This window comes from Pseudorasbora parva, chromosome 23, assembly GCF_024679245.1.
Source record: "Pseudorasbora parva isolate DD20220531a chromosome 23, ASM2467924v1, whole genome shotgun sequence".
Taxonomy (NCBI): domain Eukaryota; kingdom Metazoa; phylum Chordata; class Actinopteri; order Cypriniformes; family Gobionidae; genus Pseudorasbora; species Pseudorasbora parva.
The window spans coordinates 12037201-12057602 of NC_090194.1; the positions used below are offsets into that span (position 1 = coordinate 12037201).

The 20402-nt window shown below is 39.0% G+C and overlaps 2 protein-coding genes across 3 annotated transcripts; both read right to left on the minus strand.

The window, feature by feature from the left end:
- Positions 1-927: 927 nt before the first annotated feature.
- On the minus strand, positions 928-3952 carry wu:fi09b08 (uncharacterized protein LOC327419 homolog). Of its 2 annotated transcripts, XM_067432847.1 has the most exons (3): positions 3800-3952; positions 3652-3704; positions 928-3566 (listed from the first exon to the last, which is right to left on the minus strand). In XM_067432847.1, the coding sequence occupies exons 1-3, from the start codon at positions 3817-3819 to the stop codon at positions 991-993; spliced, it is 2649 nt and encodes an 882-aa protein (XP_067288948.1). In that variant the 5' UTR covers positions 3820-3952; the 3' UTR covers positions 928-990. The 2 variants fall into 2 exon arrangements, with proteins under 2 accessions (XP_067288948.1, XP_067288949.1); XM_067432848.1 differs by lacking the exon at positions 3652-3704 and having other exon boundaries at positions 3800-3942.
- A 569-nt stretch (positions 3953-4521) lies between these two features.
- atp6v1b2 (ATPase H+ transporting V1 subunit B2) lies at positions 4522-20378 on the minus strand. The gene is made up of 14 exons (XM_067432849.1): positions 20167-20378; positions 16180-16235; positions 15694-15792; positions 15514-15607; positions 15330-15407; positions 15070-15209; positions 10685-10786; positions 10502-10599; positions 10143-10266; positions 9893-10043; positions 9725-9807; positions 8796-8900; positions 5809-5938; positions 4522-5493 (listed from the first exon to the last, which is right to left on the minus strand). Exons 1-14 carry the CDS (start codon positions 20297-20299, stop codon positions 5357-5359), a joined length of 1530 nt encoding a protein of 509 aa, XP_067288950.1. The 5' UTR covers positions 20300-20378; the 3' UTR covers positions 4522-5356.
- Between the last annotated feature and the right edge of the window lie 24 nt (positions 20379-20402).

Below are 20402 nucleotides of genomic sequence, written 5' to 3' on the forward strand. Positions count from 1 at the left end.
TATCTCCAACCAGGAGACCAAGGGAATCCTCTTAGAAAGAGGACACAAACACAGGTAATATTTGCTCACGTTTCAAAATCACTTGTGTTGCACTTTTTAGTGTTCAATTATAACATCAAGATGTGTGGTCTGGAAACTCACCATTGACAGGGCTCAATCAGAGGGGCTGGAAAAACTGCTGTCTTTCAAACTCCATCTGCACGCAATAGGATAGTGCAACAACCAACCAGAGCAACGTGAAGCGGAGCTCATTGATAGATTAAACAGTCACTGTGTCCAGTCAGCAAAACTCCGAAAACATCATGCCTTTTTAAGAATGACTTCAGTGCCATTCTTTTTTCTTTTCTCAAAGAGCTTAACTCCAAGTCTTCCAGAGTCGTGGTCAAAGCTGATTTGAAAGACCGCTGTTCGACAGCCTCTATGTTTACTAGTAGCACACAAGTGCAACTCGTTAAGCCCCACCCACCGACTCTATACGCAATGTAATTGGCCTGACCAGAGTTTGCTTTTTACAGCTCAGAACTGTATTGAGATTTGCTAGATGACACTCGCAGCAGATTAGATTTGCTGCCGCTAGGGTTCATCTAGATTTCTAGGCTATGACATGCCTTCTTCCGTGGCCCCCTGCGATAGAAAAGTAACCATCAGATGAGCAATCAAGAATCTGTGTGGAAGCAGTAGGCCATCCAAGAACTGATCTCTTATAAAAACTAAGGTTTCTGAAATACTCTTTTCATCTACTATATAGTAGGTAGGCATAGTCTAGTTCTATTAGTATACACATTCAAATCTCATGATAATTAGTACACTGACTTCTATATGAAACATAGAAATTAATTAAACTCTCACAATTAAAGAGTTGAATTTTAATGTATAAAAAGCAAAGCTCATGGGGGGGGGGTGGAGGCACAAGAAGAAAAATCCTGCTTTGATTCAAAAATTTATTAGAATAAATTCTGTAAGACCCTAGCATTGTGTTTCTAGAGCCAATTAGCCCTTGACATAGCGGCTTGCGTTGGCCCGTGAATTGCTGCCAGCCTTGTTGTATAGCTGGGCATTTGACCCAGATTCATGTAGAGCCTGTGAAGTCTGTAGGATGCCAGATAACATGCCAACAGAGGATGCTTGGGCACTCAAGCCTTGAGATTGAGCTAGGTTGGAACCTGTGGGACTTCGCGATGTCACAAGGCGCTCAGAAATTTGGTTACTGCTTGGGGAGTCAAAAGGGGCAAGTAGTGAGAGTCTAGAGGGCCTTTCAACTATTCCAAGGAGACTCCAAGGAGACTGTGTTTGATGAGATTCTGAGCTATACAGGCCATTTGAACGCTGATCACTGGTAGACTGGCTGGAAACTGCTAGGGGTGAGGAACCAAGCTTGGCTTTTGCATGTGATCCAGGGGTGTACTTGCTAGAGGTGCTTTGAGAATGGAGAGAAATTCCACTAGAACGGTTGTTAGCACCCTGTGCAAAACCAAACTGTCCAGGATCTCGTGAAATTGAGCCTCCTGCTAATGACAAGGAAGAGAGCCTAATCCTCATTGGAGAGCTTTGAGATACCTGAGAAACAACTTCACCTGATGTCTGAATACCGTCTGATGGTGGCCAACTTTGAGACTTCTGGTTTTGAGCCACAGGAGAACTTTGAAATGCTTGGCTGTCAGCACCTAGGGGTGAGGATAGTGATACACTTGGATAGGAGGAAGGAGACCCAGGTACAAACTGACTTGTGGTACCTTGATGCTGGAATGATCCACCATAGGCTGTGCTGCCCTGCAGGGTTAATGGCGTAGAAAATCCTGACTGGGTGCCAAAGCTAGAGGTAAGCTGCTTCCATGAACTCTGACTAACAGCTCCTTGGGGTGAGGATAGTGATACACCTGAATAGGAGGATGGAGACCCAGGGCCAAACGGACTTGTGGTACCTTGAGGCTGAAGTGATCCACCATAGGCTGCACTGCCCTGCAGGGTTAATGGCGTAGAAAAGCCTGACTGGATGCCAAAGCTAGAGGTAAGCTGCTTCCATGAACTCAGACTAACAGCTCCTTGGGGTGAGGATAGTGATACACTTGAATAGGAGGATGGAGACCCAGAGCCAAATGGACTTGTGGTACCTTGAGGCTGAAGTGATCCACCATAGGCTGTGCTGCCCTGCAGGGTTAATGGTGTAGAGAACCCTGACTGCGTACCATAGTTAGAGGTAAACTGGTTCCGTGAACTCTGGACTGTAGCAGACTGACTGGCAGCACCTTGGGGTGAGGATGATGCACCTGAATAGGATGATGGAGATCCAGGGTGAAACTGACTTGTGGTACCGTGAGGCTGAATTGATCCACCATAGGCTGTGCTGCCCTGCAGGGTTAATGGTGTAGAGGACCCTGACTTGGTGTCATAGCTAGAGGCAAACTGCTTCCATAAACTCAGACTAACAGCTCCTTGGGGTGAGGATAGTGATGCACTTGAATAGGAGGATGGAGACCCAAGGGCAAACTGACTTGTGGTACCATGAGGCTGGAGTGGTCCACCATAGGCTGTGCTGCCCTGCAGGGTTAATGGTGTAGAGAACCCTGACTGAGTGCCATAGCTAGAGGTAAACTGCTTCCGTGAACTCTGGACTGTAGCAGACAAGGATGGAGACCCATGGCCAAACTGACTTGTGGTACCCTGAGGCTGAATTGATCCACCATTGGCTGTGCTGCCCTGCAGGGTTAATGGCATAGAGGGCCCTGAATGGGTGCCATAGCTAGAGGTAAACTGCTTCCATGAACTCTGACTAGCATCACCATGGGGTGAGGATAGTGACAACTCAGGCATAGAGCTACCCTGCGAAGGGGAAGCAGGGCCCTGAGTCTGGGTCAACAAGCTGTGAAACCGACTAACCTGATAGACTAGAGGTAAAGCAGGACCTGTTGACTGTGGCTGGGCACTTTTAGACTGAGACAAATGACTGTAACTGCTTTGACCCTGAGAGGAGATGGATTGACCAAAGCCGTCTGAAAGTGATCCAGGGCTACCTTGAGAGATGGAACTGGCACCTGCAGCAGATGAACTGCTGTTAGAGAGACTCTCCTGAGGGTAAACAGACCAAACAAAAGTGGCTTGTGCTGATTTAGCGTCAGAATTTTCCTGTGAGCTGGACATGTACAAACTAGGGGAACTCCGATTACTGGTGGACAAGCCAGAAGTGCCAGGTACAACAGGGAAACTACTACTTTCTCCTTGTGTAGAAACACTAGCAGTATCTGTAATGGTTGATCCAGAGCCCTGGAGTGATGTCAAACTGCCTTTTTGCCATTCATTTAAGTGTAGAGGCAAGGAAGCTAAAACGGAGCTGCTTGGAGTGGTTTGAGTAGGGGATGTTGATTCAGGCCTGCTAGAAACATGACCTTTAACAAACTGGAATAAGCTCAACCTTTTCAGGGGCCTGTTAGCAGATAAACTTGAGCCCACTTCTTCAGGAAAATTCCAAGTCACAGGGACCTCTGACACAGAAGACTGGACTGCACGAGGTGAGAACATATTTCCAGAAGGTTGACCCCAGTGGTGTTGGGAATTTGAATAAGAGCCATCTGAGAGAATTAGAAAATAGGGCTTTGCAAACTAACCTCAATTTGAAAATCAAATCTATGTCTAGACAAAATACTGAAATCTTACCTCTAAAACCACAAGCATTATTCAAAAGTAGGACATTTACTAACAAGGGTAACCTAAAAGCATTTAAAAGAAAGTTGAATATATAGAAGTTAAAAAAAAAAATGTTTATAAAGTAGTTCACAAGCACAATTTCAACAAATAAACTCACCCTTTCCACCCTTGAGCCATGGCAGGCAAGCAAATGCAAAAACAAACCCTAGTAACACCAAAACTCAAACATTCACTTTTTCACACCACTATATAAAATCTACAAAACCAAACATGCATATTGCTGGAGATATGTGTATTTTACAGGCCTTTATCAGTCCAATTAGAGCAAATAAGTAATCACATAAAACATTGTTCACCTGGGTAACTAAACGGCTGTTAAAAGATAATTGATAATTGTTTTATGAAGTCTCGATACCCTCTGCTGTTTAAACATTGTAAGGCAGAAAATGAATCCAGACTTTCACTGTGTAATGTCTCAATGGGATATTCCCATACACCTTTCACAAAATGTGCCTGAGGACTTTAGCGTGACCTTTATTAATTGTTTTGTGTAATTTTCATAATGTAATGCAGACTTTGCAAAGTGACAGTTGCTGAAATGGGGCAGATACGTTTTAGGATTGGGCACATGCAGCAGAACAAAGCTCAATTTATGCTAAATTCAGTGAAGTCTAAAAAACCGCCCTGTACCATTTCGAATTGCCTAACTTTGCATGAAACATGAACACGGTTAAGCAAAAATACATTTTAAAATGTCTTATGAAATGTGTATACACAAATGAGAACCACTGTGCTTTGTAAAGCCCCTATAGTACCCCGTTGTGCAAATTAAATTAGTAGCACCTAATTAGTATTAGTAACAAAATTGACACCAGCTCATCAGGATGTGCATTGCTGCATTGTTATATTTGATTACTTTCATGATCATTAATTTACACCACATCAATATTTATTTAATGAAGCAAGTGGTCACATACATATTTCCAATATATTGTTCATGCATTAGGATAATCACTTCATTAAGAATTTACTTGATATCACACACTGTACCACACTATACATATATAGCATCAAAATAAATAAGAATAAATACATTGCTTACACAACTATACATTTTTTAATTTAGTTAAACAGTAACAGTATGACAAAGCAAAAAACAACAAAAGTGTATTGTTCAGTGGATTTCCCTCTTTGATAGGGCCACTGTGCTTATCTATTCTCTTTTAATGCATCATATGACCATATGGCTTCCTTTTATACTTTATGATATAGTGAATTAATTATAATGATAACAAATCAAATTCATAGAATACATTAAGCTATTATACATTCATCTTGCAACTTTTGAAATAAAGAAACAGGCTGATTTGTGACACATACTATAGCTTTTTAAGTTGTTTTAAAATGTTACAGGTTTACATCATATTCCACTTGGTCAGAACACTGTTTGATAATGAGCTACACACACACACACAAACACACACACACAAACCTTCCACACTGCAGTGTAATGACAATATTCATACAATATTTGCTTTACTATTTATGAACACTTAAATAAATACCAAGATCAGCAATAAAAAAAATATTTTGTAATCCATCAGCGTAGACGTGTTCTTGATTTGAGCAGAGATTGAGTAACATCTAGAAGTGTAGAAGACAGATTTCACAGATGATTGAGAAACAAATTGAATAAACAATAAAGGAAACAAGACTAATGTTTGGAGTCTCGGGGATAAAACTCAGCCAGAGTGCTCTGAGGAATCCTCTTCAGCATCTCTTTGGGGAAGATTCTCAAGAGCTGCCAGCCAATGTCCAATGTTTCGAACACAGTTCGATTCTCATATGCACCTGTGATACAAAACATGTCAGGCTCATTCTGAAGTATTATATATGGCACAGCCCATTGCCATTCATGGAATCATATTACATTTAATAAAGTATACATTATTTTTTTCTTTTTCTTCATTTGAACTGTCCTTTCACACCAAACTTGAATAATGTGGGCAAAAATTATTTCAAAAAGGAACGGGACACAAAGCACAATAAACTCATACAGGTTTAGAACAACTTGATGGTGAGTAAATGATGACAGTATTTTTTTCACTATCCCTTTAAGATACAATTGTTCATCATTCCACAGGTGCTGTTTTGTTTGGCACTTACCCTGGGCAATAAAGTTCTTCTCAAATTTCTGTAAGAACTCCAAGTACAACAAGTCGTCCGATGTCAGTGCTTCTTCCCCAACCACGGCCTTCATTGCTTGCACATCTTTCCCGATAGCATAGCATGCATACTGCAAAAAAGGAGACGCTTTGTCACAGACAAATGAAATATGAAATATCCATACACAATTAACTTAAAAATGTAATAATAATTTAAAAAGCTGCAAGCAGAGATGAAAGGGCCCTCCTACCCAGGGCCAGCGCCACCCGGTGGCCTCAGGAAAACAGCTAATAGTGAGCATGATGCATTTAACCGTGAAAGGAGAAATATGGCAAACTCATTTCAATGTGCCAGCAGGTGAGCAGGTGGCACTTTGACTATAACTGAATATTGCCATGCAGATGTCTTCAAGTCGGGACTCTTATCAAACATGTGAAATTTGGGGCAGATCGGACATTGTATGCCTGACTTACAACAGTTTGCTGTGTCACAGCTCCCATCTCTAGGAGGAGTTTGTTAAAGTACAACATTTGGTAATGGCAAAACTGCAAAAAATTGTTATAAAAATTTAAAATATCTTACGTCCTGTTGGGTTTTTAGACTTTGCACTCAGGGTCTTGTAGGTATTGGGATTTTTACATGTGTCTATCTAATTTCACACATGTATGTGAAATGTAGCTTAAACGGCCCTTAATTTAAACGTTGTAGGAGCCATTTTGCCACGCCTAATTCTGAAACCCATATCAGATGTAAATTTGCACCACATTTGATGCATGATGAGTTTTCGAGCATGTTTAGGCCCTCAAAAATGCAATTCATTTGGGAGAAAAATAATAATAGGCTGAGCAATTCCAAAAGGGTCCTCACACCATCGGTGCTAGGGCCCTAATCATTTTTTGCATAGGGGGAAAAATACATTATTTGAGGCGTTGGTCATTATACAGGTGTTGTTCTTTCCTTGTTTCTTACAGTACCATTCAATTGTTCGGGGATAACAAGTTTAAATATTTATTTATGTATATAAATAAATGTATACTTTTATTCAGCAAGGATGCATTCAATTTGTTCAAAACTAAAAAAAAAAAAGATATTTTTTTAAATTCTAATTAAAACATTCTATTCATCAAAGGATATTGGAAAACATTTTTTTTAACATGATAAGAATAAATGTTTCTTGAGCATTAAATCAGCACAGAATAATTTCTAAAGGACCATGTGACATGTATAATACAGGGAGTGCAGAATTATTAGGCAAATGAGTATTTTGACCACATCATCCTCGTTATGCATGTTGTCTTACTCCAAGCTGTATAGGCTGGAAAGCCTACTACCAATTAAGCATATTAGGTGATGTGCATCTCTGTAATGAGAAGGGGTGTGGTCTAATGACATCAACACCCTACATCAGGTGTGCATAATTATTAGGCAACTTGCTTTCCTTTGGCAAAATGGGTCAAAAGAAGGACTTGACAGGCTCAGAAAAGTCAAAAATAGTGAGATATATTGCAGAGGGATGCAGCAGTCTTAAAATAGCCAAGCTTCTGAAGCGTGATCATCGAACAATCAAGCGTTTCATTCAAAATAGTCAACGGGTCGCAAGAAGCGTGTGGAAAAACCAAGGCGCAAAATAACTGCCCGTGAACTGAGAAAAGTCAAGCGTGCAGCTGCCAAGATGCCACTTGCCACCAGTTTGGCCATATTTCAGAGCTGCAACATCACTGGAGTGGCCAAAAGCACAAGGTGTGCAATACTCAGAGACATGGCCAAGGTAAGAAAGGCAGAAAGTCGACTACCACTGAACAAGACACAAGCTGAAACGTCAAGACTGGGCCAAGAAATATCTCAAGACTGATTTTTTTGGTTTTATGGACTGATGAAATGAGAGTGAGTCTTGATGGGCCAGATGGATGGGCCCGTGGCTGGATTGGTAAAGGGCAGAGAGCTCCAGTCTGACTCAGACGCCAGCAAGGTGGAGGTGGAGTACTGGTTTGGGCTGGTATCATCAAAGATGAGCTTGTGGGGCCTTTTTGGGTTGAGGATGGAGTCAAGCTCAACACCCAGTCCTACTGCCAGTTTCTGAAAGACACCTTCTTCAAGCAGTGGTACAGGAAGAAGTCTGCATCCTTCAAGAAAAACATGATTTTCATGCAGGACAATGCTCCATCACACTACTTGGACACTGCTCCATCAGTACTTGGACAATGCTCCAAGTACTCCACAGTGTGGCTGGCAAGAAAAGGTATAAAAGAAGAAAATCTAATGATATGGCCTCCTTGTTCACCTGATCTGAACCCCATTGAGAACCTGTGGTCCATCATCAAATGTGTGATTTACAAGGAGGGAAAACAGTACACCTCTCTGAACAGTGTCTGGGAGGCTGTGGTTGCTGCTGCACGCAATGTTGATGGTGAACAGATCAAAACACTGACAGAATCCATGGATGGCTTTTGAGTGTCCTTGCAAAGAAAGGTGGCTATATTGGTCACTGATTTGTTTTTGTTTGGTTTTTGAATGTCAGAAATGTATATTTGTGAATGTTGAGATGTTATATTGGTTTCACTGGTAAAAATAAATAATTGAAATAAATATATTGTATACATTTTTTTTGTTAAGTTGCCTAATAATTATGCACAGTAATAGTCACCTGCACACACAGATATCTCCCTAAAATAGCTAAAACTAAAACTTCCAAAAATATTCAGCTTTGATATTAATGAGTTTGTGAGTTTGTGTTTCATTGAGAACATGGTTGTTGTTCAATAATAAAATTAATCCTCAAAAATACAACTTGCCTAATAATTCTGCACTCCCTGTATATTGAAACAGTAAACAGGCATTTTAAATGTAAATGATATTTGAAAATTTTACTGTTTTTACTGTATTTTTGATCAAATGAATGCAGTCTTGGTGAGCATAAGAGACTTCTTTAAAAAAAAATTACAACCCCCAAACCTCTGAGTGATAATTGTATGTTCATCCATACTTACCAGCTGATTAGAAACATCTGAGTGGTCTTTGCGTGTCATTCCCTCACCAATGGCTGATTTCATCAGTCGAGACAAAGAAGGTAGTACGTTGATAGGAGGATAGATCTGCATAAAAAATATCAGTAGTTGGTATAAAAAAAAAGCACATGAGATTTATTAAAGGGTTAGTTTACAAAGCAGGCTTGAACTTCTGCAAGAACTAATGAGCTTCATTCTAGTGTTAGGCGTTTACTGCGCCTAGTGTTTACAGCTGGCTAAAAACACTTTGGTGGACAAGCGGTTTGAGCTTCCCCAAGAACCAATAAGGTTTATTCTTGTGTTACACAACACATTTGAGCTTCTGCAAGAACTAATGAGGTTAAGTCACGTGTTACGCAGCACGTTTGAGCTTCGGAAAGAACCAATGAGGTTCACTCTCATGTTACGCAGCACGTTTGAGCTTCGGAAAGAACCAATGAGGTTCACTCTCATGTTATGCTGCTAGTTTGAGCTTCTGCAAGAACCAATGAGGTTCATTCACATGTTATGCAACACATTTGAGCTTCTGTAAGAACCAATCAGGTTTATTTTCATGTTACGAAGCACGTTTGAGCTTCTGTAAGAACCAATGAGGTTCATTCTAGTGTGCCAATACAAACCAATATTTGGACTAAACCACTTCATTCCTAAAGAGTAGTTTAACAATCTCTTTAAGGACTCTTTGAAGCATCAAAGCGGTAGTTGCGTAGGTGTCAATGGAGAGTAGAGAAATGGCTCCGATTTTAGTACAAATATCTTCATTCGTGTTCCAAAAATGAGTGGAAGTATTAATGGGTTTGAAACAATTAGGGTGAGTAAATGATGACAGAATTGTGATTTTTGGGAGAAATTACCCTTTAATGAAAAATCACAACTAATGTTTACACTGTAAGCTTGTTTCCATAACTTGCCTGTCTGTTGTGAAGCTGTCTGTCCACATAAATTTGACCCTCAGTGATGTAGCCAGTTAAATCCGGAATAGGATGGGTAATATCTGCAGATAACAGTAAGCAAACCATTAGGCAAAACATTTATGATGATGTAAGTATTAAAAGATGAGTAGGTAAATGTTTGCTGACCATCGTTGGGCATAGTGAGGATTGGGATTTGGGTGATAGAGCCATTGCGTCCCTCCACACGTCCAGCTCTTTCATATATCGTGGCCAGATCAGTGTACATGTAACCTGGGAAACCACGTCGACCAGGGACCTCTTCTCTAGCTGCTGAGACCTTCAAGACAACGATCGAGTTTAATACATAGCAATGAGTAGCAAGTTTAGCCTTAATCCTAACGGCTGTCAGTATAAATTCACACATTATATATCATACCTCTCGTAAAGCCTCGGCATAAGAGCTCATGTCAGTCAATATGACCAGCACGTGCTTCTCACATTGGTAAGCCAGAAACTCAGCTGAGGTAAGTGCAAGCCGAGGGGTGATGATACGTTCAATCCTGCAACAAGTAATTCAAACTGTTTGGTCCAAGTTGCTCCAAAATATTTTTTAAAAAAAAGCCTTACGTACTCACTTTCATGTCATGCCAAACCTGCATGACCTTTTTAAGGATGGTATTTGTTAGTGTTCTTTAATTCATTTAGAACACATTTAGAATGACATGAGGGTGAGTAAATTATTTTTTTGGATGAATTATCTCTTTATTTATTAAGAATATTCGAAAGAATACTGACGTGGGATCATTGGCCAAATTTAAAAAGAGGCACACGTTGTCCATGGACCCGTTCTCTTCAAAATCAGACTTAAAAAATCTTGCAGTCTCCATGTTGACCTAAAGATGCAACTTATGTCATGAAGATATCTCACTGGTATGAATACAGATATTTAGCAAACTTGTAATCAGAAGTGCTCCTCACCCCCATGGCTGCAAACACAATGGCAAAGTTATCCTCACTGTAATCCATCACATCTTTGGATTTCTTCACCAATCCTGCCTGACGACAGATCTGTGCAGCAATCTGAAAAAGCAGAAGAAGAAAAAAGGATCAATTGTTAGGTAACAACATTATACTTTGCTACTCAAGTACTTAAATTAAAATAAGTGTATTTGAAGAGTACAAAAACTCCTAAACACCACCAACGTCAAAACAGAGTTAACAATATTGAGCAAATGTCTTCACAGATAGTATATGTTCATTAAATACTTATGCTTCAAACCCATTAAATCCCGGCCTTAGCCTGCTAAGAAATACCGATTTGTTGGCAGAAACCGCCAAACGCTAATTACATTTGCCAGCAAAACCTTTATTCTGTGAAACCAATCTGAAGACGCAAATCAAATCATATGATTTCAAGATCAATGTAAATGTGCATAGGACTCTGCTTCCAATTGTTGAGCATCCTGTTTAAAGACATTTTTAGCTAAACAAGATGGAGGGGTATAGCCTAGAAATCTAGACGCACCCTAGCGGCAGCAAATTTAATCTGCCCTCGAGTGTCGTCTAGCAACTCTCAATACCCTTCTGAGCTGTAATCGCCTAACTCTTGCCGGGCCAATCACATCGTGTATAGAGTCGGTGGGCGGGGCCATAATGACAACAGCCGAGTTGCGTTTGTGTGCTTCTAGTAAACATAGAAACGAACGACGGTCTTTCGAATCAGCTTTGACCGCGACTCTGGAAGACTTGGAGTAAAGCTTTTCTCTGAGAAAAGAACGGCACTGAAGTCATTCTTAAAAAGGGAAGATGTGTTCGGAGTTTTGCCGACCAAATACGGCGAATGTTTAATCTATCAACAAGCTCTGCTTCACCTTTGTTGCTCTGGTTGGTTGTAGTGCTATCCTATCGCATGCAGAGGGAGTTTGAAAGACAACCGTTTATCCCGCCCCTTGGATTGAGCCTTGCCAGTTTCCAGACTAAACATCTTGATGTGGGTCTTGTCAGGCTAGGAGGGGTATGTTGAAATGGATGAATCTGTGCTAGTTTCAGTCCCTGGCAAAAGAAAACGTGGTCAGCCTTATAATTCTGCCCGTTCTAAGGCTAAAGAAACTGGGTGGTAATGACAGGATTTCCAAGTAGTATGTAAATAATGTTTTGTGTTGTTCTGTAACTCTGACAGAAACAGACATGACCTACATTAAGGAAGAGCTCTATTCCACCCACAACAAAGTAAAATAAGACAGCATCACTACAGACCGGTATCCCTTCTTCCATTCATTGCTTAAATACTTAAACGAGTTTAACCAAGCTGCTTACTTTCTTACACAAATCAACCTCCAGGACAACAAACAGACTGGATTTAAAAAGCAGCCACTCAACTGAGTCTGCCCTGCTCTCATAGAAGCATAGAAGGCATAGAAGGTCTGTGACTGGCAAGAGCAGCTTTCAAATCATCAGTCCTGGTCATCTTGCTGGACCGGTTTGTTGCTTTTGACAGTTACCCCCAGATCCTCCAATTAACCCTGATGATAAAGGGCATCTCAGGAATTGCACTCCAATGGTTCAAGTCTCACAGGTAAGTCCTTCAGAGAGTTGTGGAGGGGTGAGGTGTCTAAGTCCCAACATCTAGCTACTGGGGTGCCTCAGGGCTCAGTTCTTGGACCACTTCTGTTCTCAATCTTCATGTTACTGCTACACTGATGGCACACAACTCTACCTCACATTCCAGCCAGATGATCCGATGGTAGTTGCTTGCATCTAAGCCTGCCTGACAGACATATCTACCTGGACAAAGGACCACCATCTTTAACTCAGACCACTGTTTGTGGTCTCAGGCAACCCAACACTTCATCACAACTTCTCCTTTCAGCTAGATTCGTCAACCATAACTCCATCCAGGACAGCAAGGAACCTTGGAGTTGTGATTCCTTTAAAGTCCCAGTGAACCAGAAGCAGCAAGTGAGTTTTCTTCAGTGCTGTGACGTATTTCCAAGTGAAACAGAATATTGAATAGAGGGCAGGGCTTTACCTCAGCGCTCCTCCTCTCCATCGATTGCTCATTGCAGTGGTAAAGCATTTTCAAACCTAAGCCGTCAAACTGCTGTCATATGAGAGGGAACGCCAGTTCCAGACCGGAAGTTAATTCTTAGATTTTGATTAAAGATTACTGCGACAAACAATTTGTTTCTATGTATTAACTTACACAGATTAATTGTTCACCCTAAGACCTGTAATATGTGCTAACAAAGTAAATAGGGTCGATTTTTGATTTCATAAGGACTTTAATAACAACACTGATACACCGGCAACGTAAGCACAGAGAAACAATATTCTTTTAAAACTGTGCTCTCATTATAATTCTATGTATACGACAGATTGGCACTGCACATCTTACACTTAATGTTATTTTTCATGATCAAAGTGATTACATCACTGCACAGTTTTGAAGCCATAATAAGAAACAACTTTAAATTAAACATAGGTCTACCGTTAAAAACATGAGAACAATATACCTCTGTGGCATTAGTAATATCAACAATTATTTGAAAGAAATAGCCTATCTAAAAGAATATGACCGTTTCAAATAACCCATAGTTGATAATGTCGGGCATTGCATTTGAGCTGAAACTGATAAGAATGAACAATAGCCAATATAACAGCAGCGCTTTGCTAGCTGGTTAATAAACTCCACCAAATGTGTCCTATTAATCAGATATAGACAACATAAAAAGTAATCTTACAACTTGCATCTGTGTAAAAGGACACAAATGCGCACGTGAACTTGACTGCGCTCTGATGTAATCAGCGCTGATACATGGAGAACTAAAGCACAGAGAATTTACATTCTATCATAGTCTTGTTTTTATTACAATGCTATGTACGTATATGACAAATTGCTGCTGCAAATCTTGCACTTAATTGTATTTCATGATAAAAGTGTTTCCAGGCATCAATGCAGTGTGCACTTTCAAATCCACTTTCACTCCACCGATCTGGAGGTGTGCTGTCTAACACAAACCAATCAGACCTCAGGTACTGCCCTAAATTCCATAATAACCAATCCAAAAAAAGAGAAATATATTTTTTTAAAGTCAGGGCGATCATCGTTTTCAAGTACTCTTGCCCATCCCTACTACTGGCCTCCTTAACATCTATTCCAGCAACTACCTAAACTGTAAAAAAAAAAAAAAAAGAGACAAAAAAAAGGTTTCTGCCTTCAATTTTTAAGTACTTTCAACTTAGATATTTAAAGGACAACTCTGGTGAAAAATGCACCTAGGGGTAATTAAAACAAGGTTACCAAGTTACCATGTTTTCATGAAATGTAATGGGTGGCAGTGGTTGATGTAGGTTGTCTACAAACTGGAAGGTTGGTGGTTCAATCCCCGGTTCCACCTGACCAAGTGTCGAGGTGTCCATGAGCAAGACATCTAACCCCGATGAGCTGGATGGCGCCTTGCATGGCAGACACCGCCGAAGGTGTATGAATAAGTGTATGTATGGGTCAATGTGAGGCAATATGTAAGGCGCTTTGGATGGCCATATGGTCTGTTGAAAGCGCTATATAAATGCAGTCCATTTACCATTTACCAAAATCTAATGTAAAGAGTATTATCCCTAAAAACAGATTAGCTTTTAACTCTTGTCTATGGGGCACAGAGTAAGTAAAATTAAATTGCCAGTTAATACCACTAACAAGGGTCAAAATAGCCTCATACTAACATGGTAGCATAATGAGGGTCCCTACATGCAAACCAAAGCATTGAGAACTTTGTAAGTGGACAAACAGTTTAATAAGAAGACACTTTATAAAGCCAGTATATTACAATACGCCTATAAAAACAGCAGCCCTCTTGGAAAAAAGTCTTAACGAGTTGAGCCACGAACGCTGTGCTAAGTGAGCTGGTTGATAGGAATTAAGTTTGTGAAATCTAATTACATGGATATTAATTTTCTATTTTATTTTTTTCTCTGCTGCGTGCAGTGCTTTCTTCTGGAAACAACAGACCATATGAAATTCCTAGTCACAGTTCATCGCTTAGCACAGCGTTCGTGGCTTATCTCGTCGAAACAATGGCTGCTGTCCGTACATGTGTAATGTACTGTCTTTATAAAGTATCTTCTTTTTAAACTGTTTGTACACTTACAAAGTTCTTACTACTTTGGTTTGAAACCATACATTTTTTAGGATTCTTTAATTAACAGAAAGTTGAAAGGAGCATTTATTTGAAATATAAATCTTTTGTAACATTATAAATGTGTTTACTGTCACTTTAATATATATACAATTCTGCTCTGCTGTATAAAAATATTAACGTCTTTGAAGAATCACCTGAAAGAAGATGAACTGACAAAGGCCTCACCTCATTGTGGGGTAGACCAGCTGCAGAGAAAATGGGAATTTTTTGGCCCCTGGCAATACTGTTCATGCCATCAATGGCAGAGATGCCGGTCTGGATCATTTCCTCAGGATAAATACGACACTGAGGATTAATCGGCTGACCTTCAGGACGCAGGAGGGAATTGGATGTTACAAATTGACATTAAAAAAAGGCACTGATGACAATTTGTGAGCATAACAGCTTATGTGGTGCATCACAAAGACAGCCATATTGAAATTTACCCATGATGTCTAAGTAGTCCTCTGCCAGCACCGCAGGCCCTCGATCAATCGGCTTTCCTGATCCATTGAACACACGACCTGCAATAGAGTAATCATTTTACCAAATACACATAATAAAAACATTTAATAATAAAAATAAATTAAAAAAATTACAACTTCAGTACAACTCTTTTTGTATTTTTACCCAGCATATCCTCGGACACAGGTGTACGCAAAATGTCCCCTGTAAATTCACATGTGGTTTTTTTGGCATCAATACCAGATGTTCCCTCAAACACCTAAAAATGGAATGAGAGATGCTACTGATCAGATTACAAAATGGAGGAAAAAACAAAACGTATTTCAGAAGGTCTTATTCTCTGACCTGAACCACAGCTTTGGAACCTGTAACCTCCAGCACTTGTCCACTCCTCTTGGTGCCATCAGGTAGAGTCAGATGGACAATCTCAGCATACCTGGGGAACTGCACCAGGTGATCAGTTAACATTGCATCAAAAACATCAATCCAGTACTTTCCAAACAAATTAGTTGCTTTGGTTTAAGAAGGCAAGATTACATGTATAATGAACATCTTAGACATGATGGTGGTCTGTCATCATTACTTTTTGAAAGAGATACAGACATGTACTCGAATAGAAGTAGAAATAAAACATTTAATGGAAAATCTCTAAAATTAAATACTTTTAGATATTTCACAATACAAAAATATAGATAAACCACTGTCTGTCGATGTAGATTTATGAATTTGATATAAAACAATACGAGAAGTAGTTAAGTGAGAAGTCTACATTCAGGTGCATTGTTTCTAAAACACAATAAAATCACAATACATAATACAGAAATCCAATACCTTCACTTGATCCAAAATCACCAGGGGTCCATTAACACCAGCCACGGTTTTATACGCTGCGCACACATACATGAATGTCACAAAAGTCTAGTGTTTCTTAGTCTAGATCAGGGGACTTCAATGTTTTTCAGGGCAAGGACCTCTCGATCAAATTACAAACACCACTATGACACACAAATTCAGGGTTTTTTCTTAACAACATGAAGAAAATCAATAAGTACTAAATTAAGGAAAATAAATACAGTAAAAAATAAAACGCATCACCTGATCAAATATGACATCATGTTATGGTCAAAGTGTCTTTAAAAGAAAAATAAAGAAAAAGAATGAGAATGTGTCATTTACTATATGAAAATCATAAATAACATAAATACATGACAAATGTTCAGAATAAGACAATAATAGGTCATAATGGCTTAGAAATATGGTGGCTAAGATAATTACGAAATATTTATTTTTTAACTAGATAGAATTAGAGATAATTTTAACTAAATTACTTAAATTTGAGTAAAGAATGAGCATGTTCGAATTTCATTTCAAGCTCCTTGCGTGTTGTTTATCATCAACGCATCTGATGATGCTGCCATCTATGGCAAGCCGATTTAACATTATTCCGCACAACTAACTACAATCTATTTTAAGTACTTATTTAAGTTCTAGTAAAGAAACAAATAGCAAACAGTCAGCCTGTCATGATTAGGAATTTTGTACAGAAGTTAATCCAGAATTTTTGGCCCAGAATTTTTGTTTCAGCACACCGCTACAATTAACAATGTTATTCTGCTTATGTCACTTTCAGTGTAAGCCTATTTTTACTTGGACTCTTACATAATATAAAAATAAAATGTATAATAACAATGGGCCCATTTGATTTAATTTATTGCTGTGAAAAATAATATTTCTATGATTACTAATTAATCAATTATAATACATTAAATAACTGCAATATAATTGTCCTTAGATGGGATGGGAAAAAGTGATTGAAATTTAAACTTCACAATAAATGCCATTTTCTCAAATAATTTGGATTAGATCAAACAACCAAGAGCAAATGATTAATCAATATGTGACAGTCCTAAAAAACTGAATCCTATTTTTGAATCATATTTTACTGGCTACTATAGGCTTTATGCCGAATATCACATAAACAAACAGGAAAACAGGTCTCATTGCATCCGAATGAGAAAATATTAATGACAGTTTGAACTGACATCTATGGACTTTTAAAGGGGTCACATGATGGTTCTAAAAAAAAACATTATTGGTTTAATGCAATCTGTTTACACAGTTTCAGGTTCAAAAAAGTTATTATTTTACACAGTACATTTTCACAAAACTCACTTTTCTAAAAAGCGCAGTGTGCTTTGATTGGCCAGCGATCCAGTACATTGTGATTGGCCTGAATACCTTAAAGAGTTAGTTCACCCAAAAATTAAATTTATGTCATTAATGACTCACCCTAATGTCGTTCCACACCCGTAAGACCTCCGTTCAACTTCGGAACACAGTTTAAGATATTTTAGTCTGAGAGCGTATCCAAGTGTATGGACACTATACTGTCCATGTCCAGAAAGGTAATAAAAACATCATCAAAGTAGTCCATATGTGACATCAGTTGGTTAATTAGAATCTCTTGAAGCATTGAAAATACATTTTGGTCCAAAAATAACAAAAACTACGACTTTATTCAGCATTGTCTTCTCTAACTTGTTTGTGTTCAATCCTCAAATAAAGATTCAAACGGTTGTGAATCAGCGTATTGATTCATGATTCGGATCGCATGTCAAACTGCTAAAATCACGAGACATTGGCGATCCGAATCATTGACCGATTCACTGATTCATACCCATTTGAATCTTTATCAATTTCATTTTTGGGTGAACCTTCATGCCTTTAAGAATGTGACGGAAATGTCACACTTCTTACCATATTTGGAACATCAGCTCCCAAAGCAATGCAAAGCAATATTGACAGATAATAATGTTGGTCCTACCTTATCAATTCAAACCTGAATCTGATCCGGATGATGCAGATGACCAAGCTGATCGATCAACTTTGCCAGCGTGTCTGGACTAAATTTGGTCGTGGGAATGACAGACAAGCGCTACTCTATACTGCACAAATTAATCTTTATCAGTGGCTGAGCCTTAACTTTTACTTTGGGTTTGAGACTTTGAGCTTTCTAACTCTGCATATCTTATTCATGCAAATTTACATAACACACTAAAGAAAAAAGAAAACAAGAAATTGCATCATATGACCCCTTTAAGGCTAACCTCGCTATTTGTTTTAATCACTTAGACTAATATGTTTTCCAATTGTTTCTGATAACTATTCAATTGGTTGTCCTTTATATATATAAAGAACTAGTTAAGAATACGTGTTAGTTAAAGGAATAGGGCTTGGGCGCCGCGTTGCATTCTGGGACGTCGCGGCCATGTTGATGGCCTCGCGAATGTAAACATACAGCAAGTCGAATGAGGAGAAGCAGAGTTGGGAGAATGAAAAAAACATGTTAAAATCCTGAAAGGGATGTGGAATTTACCGGGATACGTTAAATAGGGAAGGCAGGGACCGCTATAGAGACAAAATCGGAACTATTAAAGTTTTGGATCCACATGAATTTCCAAAGAAAGAGCGGAGCACCGACGACGACGAAAACTTTATTTTGTTGGTCCCCAACAGACATTCTACTGACTATAAGTAACTTTGCAACTACAATTCAACTTATTCTACTAACCCGAACCCCAACACATATAACCATAACCTAACAGTCTACTAACAGTACAGTTAATACTCTAATTAGTGTTAGTTGACATGCTGTTGAAAACGTACATAGTTAGTAGAATGTTTAAAGTGGACTATCGAAATAAAGTCTAACCGAAACGTATATATTATTATTATTTTTATTATATAAGAAATTGCTCTGCCTCCGTTTTTATTTGTTATTGCAATGTTATTGTTTACTATATTTATAATTTGCACTTCCTCCATTTTCTCTGTCTTTTGTTGTTATTTTATAGATACCTATTTATTTGCTTATATAGTATTGAAAGATTTTTTTTTTTTAAGTGTATTTATTATTGTTATATAAAGTGCACTCCGTTATATAAAGTGCAACAACTTGCACTCCGTTTTCTGTGTTCATTTTTTATTTGTAACCTTTTACCTTGAAGCATTCCACATTTCTGTGTTCTCAGGTTGCACTACTTGCAAATAAACACTAAAAAAAACATCTGGTTGTGTGACAATTCTTGCTTTTTGCACATCGTACTGTTATTACTTCTTGCCCGTGGTTGCGCCTCCAAGCATGAAAGCGGTGGAAAGTTAATCCATTTTCAACATTTCCCATGGTGATTATGTGTTGCGCTGTTACACCCCAAAATGCAGCAACGGTTTGCCATAGTTGAAATAACGCCAAAATAATCAAATTAAGACACACGATTGAGAGGGAGTACGTCTATAAACAGTGCGCAGTAGTCCGAGTAGCAGTAAAGGATGCCATCAACATGGCCGCCACGCCAAGTAATGACGTCATGACGCCCAAGCCCTATAGTCTAAATGCTAACACAGCTTGCCACTCCATCACGATTCCGATCCAACGTGCATCTACCTTAAATCCTGCATCATGTTGATTTATTAACAGGATGAAATTCTAACCAATCATTATTATATTTGTATATAGTTATTGTTTAGATTTTCATCACATATCGATATATAGATCAAGCAATTAGAGGTTATCGATATAGGCAACGTTGAAAATACACTTGTTATTAAACTGACCCTAGATTTACCTGACTGCATGGATCATAGACATTCAACATCAGAAATGTTATATGTCTGCAGTTGTAATGCAAATAACATGATGATTAGCAGATTGAATGTAAATACAAGCACGTTATTGATTCGTTGCGGTATACGCACATCTTTTATCGCTCTAGTGGGTTTGTTTTTAAGGGCCCTTCATAGTCAGCACTGCAAACTCACTCAATCTCGGCTGAGAAATGTAGTCACGAGTCACAGCAAGGACATTTTCCCGAACGGCGACGTTTTTGCTGCCGGTAACCGCAGATGATATTTCGCTCACAGCTCCGCTCACCATTCCCCTAAGAGCCTTCATGATGACTATAGTACACAAAAATCACTACGTTTCTGGAAGCTATAATGTGACAAAACGGCTGCACATGCGCAATAGGGCTTATGTGTCTCTCCCCCTCCCCTTT